Raw genomic sequence first — 12,735 nt, 5'->3', positions numbered from 1 at the left:
ATGCCAATGATTTTGTCCATAAAGTTTTTGGTGCCAATGGCATCGAGGCTGGCGGAGCCGGCAGTGGTGCTGTAGCCTGTGTTGGAGATCTCAATGCCACTGCCTTAAGCAGTGTCGACAGTGTCACGGCAGAGGAGGTAGGCTTGCCTTTGCCTCTTGAGTCAGCACCGGAGTGCTGGGGATTGGCAGAGGCCACAATGCGGGTGGTGCTGGAGGATCCCGGTGCCTCATAGGTACTCAGCCATGGTGCGATCATTACTGAGGCAGGAGACTAAGCTGGAGATTATTTTTGGTCAGTTCTCTCTGAGAAGTTGCTGCTTGTTTCCTTGTTGATTTTTAGAGGAATGAGTCTTCCTCTGGGAAGGGATCTTCCTCCAGGGATCTTTGATGATTTAGTTGGGGATTGGTCCTGCTTTGAGCACGGGGTTGGACTAGATGACCTCCTGAGGTCCCTTCTAACCCTGATATTCTATGATTCTATTTGTCCAGTGGGAGTCTGCTGGCTGGGGTCTGAAGCTGGTTGCAGAGACTTCTCCATTAAAATGAGATTGAGGCACAGATCCCTGTACCTCCTATCTCAAGCCTTTAGGTTGCTGCAGTGAGTGAATTTTTGCGGGATGTGCGACTCACCCAAGCAGTGGACGCATCGGAAGTGTCTGTCCAACACCAGCATGGAATCCTGGCACGAAAGGTATTGCTTAAAGCCCAGTGAACCAGGCATAACTGGAAAGATGTCTGTTTACTCCAGGGGTGAGCTTAACTAGTCTATGGAAAGAAAAAAAAAATTTTAAAAACTAAGGAAAATAGGGAAAAGGAGGTGAATAACTGAACTAAGCTAAAACTATTTTAATGCTAAATGAGCTAATTTTGTGACACTGCTGGGAGCTCCATCTCATGCAGAGGATGGTTGAGAAGGAACGGAGGGAGTCAGGTTGTGCATGCGCTAGATGAGGTGCCAACGATGCTGTAAGACAGGGACCATGCATACACACTGCTGCTGAAATTCTCTGATCAAAGGTGCAGGGATGCATCAACACCTGAAGTGGAGCACCCACAGGGACACCACTCGAAGAAGCTGCGTGAGCTATATCATCCTTCCCCATGTGGGATGAGTCCTTCCTTCTCTGCTCCAGACAAACTAACTTTAGGAGAAAAGGAGTACTTGTGGCACCTTAGAGACTAACCAATTTATTTGAGCATGAGCTTTCGTGAGCTACAGCTCACGAAAGCTCATGCTCAAATAAATTGGTTAGTCTCTAAGGTGCCACAAGTACTCCTTTTCTTTTTGCGAATACAGACTAACACGGCTGTTCCTCTGAAACCTAACTTTAGGAGGGCATTCCTAGCCTTCTGAGTGCACTTGGGAAAAAAGAGTGGCCAAAAGAGCAGTGGCCAGGGAGGCAGTGAAAAAGTCACACATGTGAGCACCATCGCTATGCCGACCTAATGCCCAACATAGATGCAGCTAGGTTGATGGACGAATGCTTTCGTCTACCTAGCTACTGTTGCTCAGTGAGATGGAGTTCCCATAGCGATGGGAAAAACCCCTTCTGTCACTGTACAAAGTGACTATACTACAGTGTTAAAGCAGCATAGCTACAGTGCCATCACTGTAGTGCCTGTAGCGTAGACATGCCCTTGGAATGCCCATTATTGAGTGGCAAGATCACTGGAGGGGCATGTCTTAAACCTCAGATTTAGCTTCATCCATAACAGCTTGGAGTCGCAGTATGGGGGTGGGGCAACTATCTATGAAAAAAACCAGTAAAAAATTCCCTTGGTTTAAATCAACAGGCAAATTAACAAGACTAACTAATCACTAACACTACTGCAACTGCTGAGAGGTTGTTGAGTCCATTCTGCCCTTATTCCCTCAGATGGGGGTTGCAAAGACATCTGGGGCCTTGGTGTGCTCACAATGGACACTGCTAGCCAAAAGAATCCATTCTTGGATGCATGGAGCATGTGTACTCAAAAATGGGATCCCTGTGAACAAATATGCATAGAACCTGGTATTAAAGCTACTGCACTCCGTCTTTAAAGGGCAACAGTATTATTCCTATTGCAGAAAAAAGTGACCCCTTTTAATACAGCATCTTAAACAGGGTGCCCACAGGTCTTGTACAGTAAATTAATTTAGCTTTTGATCATATACAATAAATAACCCACAGGGGCAGGAATTTAGCTATCACACCTTGAATTACTCTGCTAAATCATCTAACACTCAGAGGCAATTAGCAAAAGAAAGATTGAACACAGGGTCTAACTCCCCATATGAGCTCTGGCAATTCCACCACCTTGTAAGATCACACATGAACAAAAAATTGACTCTCAATGGGTACATCTACACAGCAATAAAAAATCCAAAGCAGAGTCTCAAAGCCAGCGTCAGCTGACTCAGGTGCATGGGGCTTGGACTGTAAGGCTAAAGAGTTGCAGTGTTGACCAGTGGTTCTCAACCGGTTTACCATTGTGGGTTGGATATGCAGCTCTGACTTTGTTATGTGGGCCACATCCACACAATATATATACTACCTGTATGGCCCTGAGGATGTCATTTGGAGCCGCAGCTGTGTGCTGACTGGCCGCAAGCAGTCCACAAGTTGAGAACCACTGGTGTAGCCAATTGGGCTCGGGCTGGAGGCCAGGTACTGAGAGCTTCCCCCTTTTGGGGTGTCAGAGCCTAGGCTCCAGCCCAAGCCTGAATGTCTACACTGCTTCTTTTAGCCCTGTTGCCCAAGCCCTGCAAGCCCGTGTCGTCTGACCTTGGCTCCAAGACTGGATGCTGCAGGTCTTTTATTGCTGCGTACATGTACCCAATGAGATAAAATTCTGTCAACTGATGAAAATGCAGGAGCTCCATACATAGCCTAGGGTCATGACCATTCCCACTAAAAAAACAAAAGATGAAGCTACTGAAAACAGTTTGTTTTATTTCCAGGATCAAATATTACAATAGGACATTTACATATATTTATAAAAAAATGCAGCAGTTGTTTATATCGATTAGAGAGGTTTCCTTGAGTTTGCTCCCTCCCAGCACAGTGAGCTGAAATCTTCCGAAGACTTCTCCTCCTCCCACTTAGTTGCATCATAATTAAAGAAAATTGCTGCTGTACAAAATGACAGGCAAAGTCACAATTTTGCACAGTTAAAAACTACGTTTATCAACTGGAGGACCCAACCCCATAAACAAACAACGTATTGTATCAGAGTGCACGATGTGCCTGGTTAGACACTACACTTCTTAGACTCAATTGAGTTTGACTCAGATTTTTGTCAATTAAAGCTGTTCTATAAGATAGCACCTCATCCCCCTCCTTCATCTACGTTTATATTGTATCCTCTTACGACTCAAAAGTTCCTATACCTTTAAACAATTATAAGATACAGGATTATTACTCTCTTCCGTACTGAAGGTGTATTGGTGGAAATAATGACAACTGACAGTGACCAAGACCAGAATTTCTATAATTATTAATGTATTTTTGCATAATGGTAGATGATAAAAGTGAGGCAATTTAAGGCATAAGACAGTGACACTAAGCGCTGCATTCTTCAATAAAAAGCCAGTATGGCCATTTTTATTGGGACTGGATAGACACTGCAAGTTATCTCACAGCTAACTATTAAGAGATTCAAATAAAATTCTCCTGTATTACCCAAGGCTGCGTCTATTAATCTCACATGCTCAAAAAGCAAACAGCAGATCATAACTGAGCTGGAATAAAATTGAGCACTTTTCTGGCATACAAGGGAAAAATCCTTGTAAAATAATTATTTTAGAATGCCTGTAGCAGTAATGTGCACAGATTTCAACAGCAGTTGTCAAAATCTGTTCTGATTAATTTGCAGAGGAACTAGTTAGAATCTGGAGATTAATGAAAATTCCAACTCAGGTAGGTGTCTGGCACATTTATATGGGTCAATACTTTACCCAGTTTTGAGTTGATTAAAAAAGAACATCCTAGCCTTTATATAACAGGGGAAGATTGCTTTTTAAAAAAATAGCATAATCAGAAATGTTAACACAGCATGACAAAGGCATGCCTATCTATACTTCATGTGACTGACGGCTGTCAGTATTTATACTTAATATAGCCAAAGCATGTCCATACACCTCCATGCCCTGGACTGCGTCACTGTGTTAACTACTAGCTTGGTAAAAGAAAGGGTGAAAAATCTAAGAAATGATGCAAACTGATTCAGCAGAGCTGCTGAATTAGGCAAGAAGAGTGGGGGGAAAAACAGTTAGTATATAGTCCACAAAGCCACTACAAGGATAACTGCTAAAGGGACGTCTCAAAGGATACATCCAGTTTCACCCCAAAAAGTCTCTGTAACAAATCCTCAGCTAACCTCAATACATGAATAGCATTAATCACTTGTCTATTTGTATTCATCTTTACACTGTTTGGCATCTGGAATAAGGATAGAAGACCAATGAGTTCTCTCACATGGTGCCTTATTTCCCTCCTAGAAAAGTGATGATTTGTAGATCAAACTTTCATGGTCTTTCAGTGCTAGTGGACCCAGCACTCCAGTTGGGAAGAGCAAACACAACAAATAGAGAAACAGACTTCTTACTCCAAAGGTTACATTCTAATAATCACTGTCACTAACTAGTCATGCACAGTACTGATTGCAAAGGTCATACACCACTCAACTGGGAATCCACTAGGCTGTACCACATAGCTACATATGCAGTTCTGTTTGAGCACTACAGATCAAACACTCAGAACAGAAAAGGTGAAAGGTAGTTATTGTTAGTTATACTCTACTGGTACCCAACTGTTGGTATATTTAATCTGTTTGGTTTGATAACAAAAATGAGTTCTCACTACAGTAGTATCAGACATACAAGGCCAATATTGCTATTGAAGGGCAATCTGGGGGTTTTTTTAAAATTTTTTTTAGAATTTCAGGATCTTTGTCAATTATACTCTTAAAACAAAGCTGTATTCTGAGCAGACTGAGGACTTAGTGCTGTCAGTTATGTAGCTCATTCAAACTTCTGTAAAATGCATAAATATTATGGGGAAGTAACAATGAGAATATGGAACATTGCAATGAGCTATTTCTTTCAGTCTATAAATCCCATTTTAACTGCAGTCTGCACAACTATGTGGGTAAGTCTACTGAAACAGAAAGACGGAGAGGGTTTTGTTAAATCTGCTAGTTTTTAAAATGTGCACCAGTGTGAGGCAAGAATGTATTTCATCAGATGGTTTCTAGCAACTGCATAAACCGTGATAGCAGAAATAGAGGTTTGTATGCATTACTGTGTCTCAGATGAAAAATGCAGAATTATATGCACTTGAGTGTATTTACAACACTAATACTAACAAATTACAGGCACCTAAATTTCTATTCAACTATCCACACTGGTTAGGAATGGATTGCACCTCCCACCCCCCAAAGTTTTTCATTCTAGTGTACTAACAGACTAGCAGATTTGGTTCTTTCTGAAAAGCTTTGATGTACCACAGCTAAGGAAATGCTGTTTAAACAACTCCTGATAACTCTGACACCCTTTGTAACACTATATTGTGTTACTATAGTTTAATAACACTTTAAAGACTGTAAAAGCCTGTAATTACAAGGCTATTAGACATAATTTCAAAAAGAGAGTACAAGCACGTTTGCTGATTTACAAGGGAGTGCAATGTGCTTCCAGAAGTAAAGCTTAGGATGTGAGTGTACAATACCAATCTTTTAGGTCCTAATTCAAAGTTCACTGAAGTCAGTGAAAAGACTCCCAGTGGCTTTTGCTCAGGCCCTCACTGTCTTCTCTGGACAGAGCATGTTGCAAGGTTGAAGCTTTCGGTCAGCTTGCTTTACTATATGCTGTGTCTGAAAACCTAGCATAGTGGTGATCGCTCGCTCCACAGGGGAGTGGAGGAGATGACTATAAGACGGCCAAGGCTCCCAGTATCCTGGGAGTCTCACATCTCAAATTCCTCCACGGTAGGGATGAGCTAGTATCATAATCCTTTAAACCGATGCTCTCTTGATCTGATGTTTATGAAGCTACTATACACGTCCTACTCCTAGTCATGATTAACTGTTATACTCGTGATTAATTTTCAAGGAATTAACGAGTCGGAGAGCAAAACAAGACAAATGGAACACGTGGGACAAACTGCTCCTTTTAAAAGAAAGGAGCTACAAATCAAAACGTAAGAGTTTGAAATACTATTAATCTGAGAGGATGGAGATGGCTATTCCCTCCCGTATCTGCCAAGGATACGGACTCCCATTCTATAAACACATCTCTACTCCCTAGTACTCTTCATGACAGATCCACAAAGTAGCACCCATTAGTAAGACCAAACTACGCAGTCATTTAGGTTAAGGGTCTTGCATGAAGCTACACAGCATGTCCACTTCCAAACATTTGTTTTGCTAGCCCTTAGATCACCACTTTTCCTTGCAACTAACATGAGACCTTTCCCCAGCCCACTCCAAAGTAATGCGCATCACAGCCTCAGTGTCATGAAACAATTTGACAAAGTTGTTGTTTACAGGGCGCCTTCTGTGTCAATACAAAAAACCTCTGACCAGGCTAGCTTACATTCCTGCCAGCCAAAGCTCTGTTCTATGTAAATCCCAGGTTAGATTCCCAGTCTCACTCCTCCAGCCTTTTAAGACTAGGTCTGTCAGAGGCAATGCATGAAGGTTCAGACTGAGGAGAGAAGATTTCTCTTAACAGGAGCCTCTCTGGCCACTTACTGACTCTTGGAAGTCCGAACTACAATGCTTTAGCCATACTGCATAGTTGATGTTTGCAGTGGGGGTCTTAAAAAGACAGATGTGCATAAGGGGGAACTTGGGACTTTGGCAGAGATGCAGAGAACTGAAAGATAAAGGACCCAACCAGAACAAGCACTAACCACTTCTTGGGAAGGGAAGAGACAAGCTACCAGGGCCTGGCACAAAGATCACGTTTTAGTCCATGACCAGTCAGCCATTCACCCCCCAATTGCCAGGACCTACTCATAGTGTTAAATGAAGTCACTGGAAATAGCCATAGTGCAGGAAGTATTTCATATCTTTGAACCTTCTGTGTATCTAAGTCAGGTAGCTAGCTTGCTTTTCTAAGAGGAAAAATTCTCAATGGGTGTGCACTGGTACAATAAGTGATCACCACCTCAGCTTCAGATACTTAAAATTAAGGACCCATGCCACTCTGAACGTCTCAAAAAAAGCCAAATCAAAAAACATTAGAAGCCAGTTTCTTTGGGGAATGGGGTTTAATCCACCAAATACCTTTCCACTATTGTTCACAGCACAAGAGAAAGTACTATGTTATGGATATATTTATTGTTGTATTTTCCTCCCTTTCAGGTTCCCTGGAGTTTTGACATCTTGTCTCTTCAGATCTCCAACCCAGTGAGCTGAGCTGCCTTTCTTCATCAGTTTCTCGCCAATGGCTACTTTCAACTTCTTAAAATCATGAAAATAAGTTTGGGAGATTAGTGATCACTGGAGGAATATGAAAATGTATAGAAATTCATTATCCAGTAGTTAAAGTACAGTTGGGGAAGGAGATGGAGTAGAAGGAAATGGCAGTGGACAACTGAAATCCCTCACCTTCCTCCTTGTCCAACAGCTAGGCTCTTTTGAAAAATGTCATTTGCTTAAAAATGAACTGGGAGCAAGCTGCAGGCTCCCAATTCAGCTTACATTATGCTAAAAATCTAGTGCTAAGCACCACTGCCAGACTGGGTAAGAGGCAGATTTTCTTTTCATACCTCCACCACTAAAAAGCATAAGTGGCTTCTTCTCAAAGTATAATTATTGCTTCCCTGCCAGACCAGACTGCTTGAGAGGTGGGTGGGCAAGCTTTTAACATAACAAAGCTGACTTAAAAGCTGGTTCAGGACTCTAAATTCAGCTTTTTAATGCAAGATGGCCAATATAAGAGAGTCTAGCTCCTTGCAACTAAGCAGGAAGAGAAAATAAAAAGGAGCTTTTATGGCTTTTGGCTGCCTTGCAGCTAAAGTCAAAATGTAATTAAGAATGGGGTTTCGGAAGAGAAGTTCCCCTCCATCCATTCAATGTAAAGTGTGTACAGAATTATTTAGGGAGATCATAGCTGAGAGTGTATGATGTCAAAAAGGACCAACTACCCAATCAGAATATTGCTTTGAACAATCAGCGTCCCCCCACCAAACAGAAATAATTTAACACAAGAGTTAGTGGAACTGCCAAGGCCCCCACTCCCATGTACATAAAGGGGCATCATGGGAGAGCCACAGAAACTTGCAGCCTTAAATCAATCAATTTAGTGCACAAGGAAAAGCCCATGGATAAATGCTAGATACTAAATCTTGGTGCTCTTAAACCTCAAATTCTTCAGATATTCACCAGTTGGGAAGGTGCAAACAGATTCATGCACACAAGTGTCAGAGTTAATCATTTCAATTAGCCCTTGGGAGCCCAGGAAAGCATTTAGAACTAAATGATACAGGCTACCACTACACCGCTCCCTATGCGGCCAAGTCTGAATTGGGTATTTTGTGGTTCAGAGGATCCTCCATTCTAGAAGCACCATTTTTCCTTCTCCCACAACCACCAGTGCCCTCCCTTTCTCTTTGATTGTTGCAGTTCTCTTTCTCGGGTCAGTATAGCGGAGGAATAGTTCCCTTTGAGAACAATGCTGATAATAACCAGTTATCACTTTAGAGTCTCAACACGTCACCTTTGATGTGACTCAACAACTAGACAGGGAATGGAGATCAGAACTGGCTTTTGTATCCTGGAACAGAACTCAAAAAGTGGTATCAATGTGAATGCTTTTAGTCAAATCATCCATTTGTAAAGCATTGTATAAATATACTTATAAATTATATATAAGAATTCACAGTTTTAAGGGCAAAGGACAGTTAGCTTGCAAAGACCCACAAGGAATAAACTGGGTAATCACCATGATTTCCCAATGTAACATCTTCTAATGCAGGAATGCAGCCTGGAGTGAAATTAAAGGCAAAGTATCTTGAAAAGTTTTATCCCACATAATATTCCTAGCCATCCACTCAGAGGGTTCTTTTCTGGCTTGGAAATAGTTATTGCCAGCATTAATTCTTTTCTTTGACACTGATGCCAGGAGATAAGATTTCCTGACAAACACAATGAAGCAAAATTGGCCGGGGGGGGCACACTAATCTTTCACCCTATAAAAACTGCCAGTTTTGTCTGATTCTCAAGTTAACCCTACCTGTATTTTTATGTCCAACGTGAAGCAGCTTGTTTTCCTCCACAAATACAGAATACGCGAACACAAACTATCAGTTACAAAAGAGCACCCTGGATCAGTACCAGTTTCTGTAAAAGGATGAGTTAGCAATGAAATGGTTGTGTCTCACTGCAGTCTTCTGTAAATCTTTGAACACGATTGTGCTCAGACTCAGGGTAAAGTATCTGAGGACAAAGGAGAGTACATGGTGCAAAAAGCCATTTGGATGCACTGTACGTTGCATTATATGTTTGGTTAACTGATTCCTTAGTCATAATGTACGTATGGCTTACACTGACAGTTTTTATAGCTTTGAACGATGTAAAGCCCGAATCATACTGACATGAGTTAGTTACCGTTGCTTTACACAACTCAAAACTTTTGTTACAGATACAATTCTATATATTTCACTGCAGTTCCAATTAGGAAGTGGGATAACAGAGAGTTCAAGTCACCCTGATGATGTGACCCAATAAATGATCATTCTAAATTAGTGGGATGTCTATCAATGACAGTTTTTTACAATTTATAATAAAAAGGAACCTCAGCACTAGAGCCTACTTATCTTATAGCCTGACTGCTTTGTGAATGCCCTATTGCCCCAAGAAAGTGAATTACCTAGGAAACAGAGAATCAAATTAGTTTTTAAATTGTACGATGGCAAAAGTTTTTGTTTGAGATTCTTACAATATCCCACCACCAATGAAGTCCTGACAACAAAGAGGCCACGTTTTGGAATAAGAGAATAGATTCCGGAGGGGTAAGTTCTAACTATGAAAACAGCAGGTTTCAGCTCCAGATCAAGCATCCAATTCCCATATCAGGCATGCTAAATATCTGCCAAATCCACTGGCAGGTCAACCCTCACTTAAACAAGATGCCACCTCGTCAGCAGGAAGAGAGAGAAAAATATGCTTGTGTAATCTACCAAGCTGCCCCAACCTGAATTGTTAAACACAGCTCACACCACATCCTTCCAGCAAATCAGTATTCTGCAGAGGACATGACAAGGGATCCTCACAAGACTGTAAGGTTAATGGAGACCTTTTGTGTAGAAAACCAAAACGAAGAAAAATTCTACTGCAAATTACAATTTCTCTGTGCAGAGAGACAACTCAGTGCCTAGCTGCATGGTATTTCTCAATAAAAATAAAATATATTAACAAAATAGATTTTTCTTTTAGGGGTAGCGGTGAGAAATATTTGTTTTTTATGGCCATCCCGAACCCCAGCATGTTGGATGCACAGACTACCCTCTTATTCTGAGAAAGGGATGTGCAGTTGTAGGAGGCATGTTCCTCCACAATTAGCGCATGATTTTTCCAAGGCCAAAGCTGGGAAAGCTCATATCTTAGCATTTTCATTTGGTCACAAAACTAGGAGAAAGGAGGAAGAGGGAGATGTGGCAAATGCCTGCCTGTCTGATTTCAGCTCGATGATCCCATGAGCCCAGCTGCATACTTAGTGCATTGGTATCACAGGCAAAGAAGAGGAGGGGAGGGAGGCTGGGAGAGCTCAGGCCTTGGTGCTAATTCCTTTCCTGCACAAAGACAGTCTCTTGAGGGCACAGGCCAGCCTCCTGCAATGTGATGTCATAGTCCAGATGAGAAAGCTTCCTTCGAGGGAAATTGGTGAGAAGTTCAAAACGTTCATTAGGGTATCCTTTTGACTGGACATGCTTCACGAGAGCCTGCAGAAAAAGGCAGAAAAGTATTGATTCACATCAGAATCAAGTACAGACAACTGTTTCTTTGAAATATTAAAGTTTGCCATCATGGACAAAAGGGCATTGAATGAGAAGTTAGGTAATAAAGGAGTTGTATTATATACACATTTCTATAGCTCCCATGACTACAATACTGGACACTATTAAACCAAATGGTCCCTAGCTAACGAATACTTTAACAGAAGAGAAATAGATATTAGAATATTAATGCAAACAAGCTGGATTTTGGACTACACATTAAGACAGTAAAATGGCACCTGCAAGAGGATCCTAAAATATCCAAAGGTGGAAGCCCCTTAGTTGTTTATTCGTAGTCACCACTAGAAAGAGTTAAAAATGATCCTCTGTGAAACAAGTGACTTTTCTAGGTTACTTGAACAGGACCATATTGAGTTCATCATATTTTACCTACAATTTAATCTTTTTCTTATTCTCAAAATATATATTTCTTTGTAAACTGCCCTCATTAGCTCCTTTGCTTCTCTCCCTAGAATGGCAATATTGGTTTTTTTTGTTTTTGTTTTTTTTTCCTCAGAGTAGCAGCCGTGTTAGTCTGTATCCGCAAAAAGAAAAGGAGGACTTGTGGCACCTTAGAGACTAACCAATTTATTTGAGCATAAGCTTTCGTGAGCTACAGCTATTCAGCCTTCAATTTTTACCAGTCTGGATATTGCTTCATTGCACACCAATGTTCACAGAATATGCTTGCACTCTCAATACTGCCCTATTCCCTAGATAGTTTGGGGGGGTGGGAGGGAGCAGAAGCATATGTTGTGTTGGCTCCACTTAAAGGATTGACTCACACTTGTCTTCCCATTTTCCATGTCTTTCCTTCTTTCACTCTTTTGGGTTCAAACAGGCAAAGAAAACAGTGTTAATGTTCTTTTATAGTAGCATTTCCTGTGGATGCCTGTTTCGAGGGCAGTGATGTACAGTAAAAGCTCAGTTTCACTCTTTGCAGGTAACATTGTTCTATGCAGGAACACAGTACTGCTTTTCATCTCTGGCTGTCAGATTTTGTTGTCTAGAAAATGTCTGTTGCCTACCAAGTGGTTTGAGGTGTATGGACAGGGTGGGCTTTAAAATGTTCAGGGAGGTGTGAGCAGCAAACTTAACTGATTGAATTTTAAATAAAAGAGCATGTAGGAGAATTTCCTTTTTCTCTCTTGTTCTTGAAAAGTGGCATTTGCTTTCCTATTATCCTTTAGCCCCTGCCCCATTTCTGTTTGCTATGTTGTTTCTTCCCTCTTGCACCCCTTTTAACTATTTCCTGTATTCTTTTCTCTCCACAGTCCACTTTTCCACACATGGTGGTTCCTTTCCCCTCCTCTCCTGACATGGGCATTCACCCACACTTCCTGACACATTGCTGTTGGACAGGTTGGATATCTCTTCTTCCTCTCACGTTTTTCCCCCCTTCCTCCTCAAAAACAAACGAACAAACAAAAACAATAAAAAGAAAAGGAGTACTTGTGGCACCTTAGAGACTAACACACTTATTTGAGCATAAGCATTCATGAGCTACAGCTCACTTCATCGGATGCATTCAGTGGAAAATACAGTGGGGAGATTTATATACATAGAGAACATGAAACAATGGGTGTTACCATATACACTGTAACGAGAGTGATCAGGTAAGGTGAGCTATTACCAGCAGCAGAGCAGGGTGGGACGGCAGGGGGGGAACCTTTTGTAGTGATGATCAAGGTGGGCCATTTCCAGCAGTTGACAAGAACGTCTGAGGAACTGGGGGGGGGGGGGGGGGGAGGGT

General features: G+C 41.6%; 1 protein-coding gene across 3 annotated transcripts in view; it reads right to left on the bottom strand.

The window, feature by feature from the left end:
- Positions 1–585: 585 nt before the first annotated feature.
- Positions 586–12,735, bottom strand: part of UBXN7 (UBX domain protein 7) — a 61,099-nt gene continuing 48,949 nt past the window's right edge. Inside the window, exon 11 of one of the 3 annotated variants that reach the window (XM_075132299.1) lies at positions 586–765. In XM_075132299.1, the coding sequence (XP_074988400.1) occupies positions 757–765 (9 nt within the window). In that variant the 3' untranslated portion in view covers positions 586–756. Of the gene's footprint in view, positions 766–2,913; positions 10,929–12,735 lie in introns of those variants that run through there. The other 2 variants (XM_048863431.2, XR_007358364.2) reach the window with 2 other exon arrangements.

Source organism: Caretta caretta, chromosome 9 (genome assembly GCF_965140235.1).
Source record: "Caretta caretta isolate rCarCar2 chromosome 9, rCarCar1.hap1, whole genome shotgun sequence".
Lineage (NCBI taxonomy): Eukaryota > Metazoa > Chordata > Testudines > Cheloniidae > Caretta > Caretta caretta.
The sequence above is the reverse complement of the archived record's forward strand: the minus strand, read 5'-3'. Positions and strand labels throughout refer to the sequence as shown.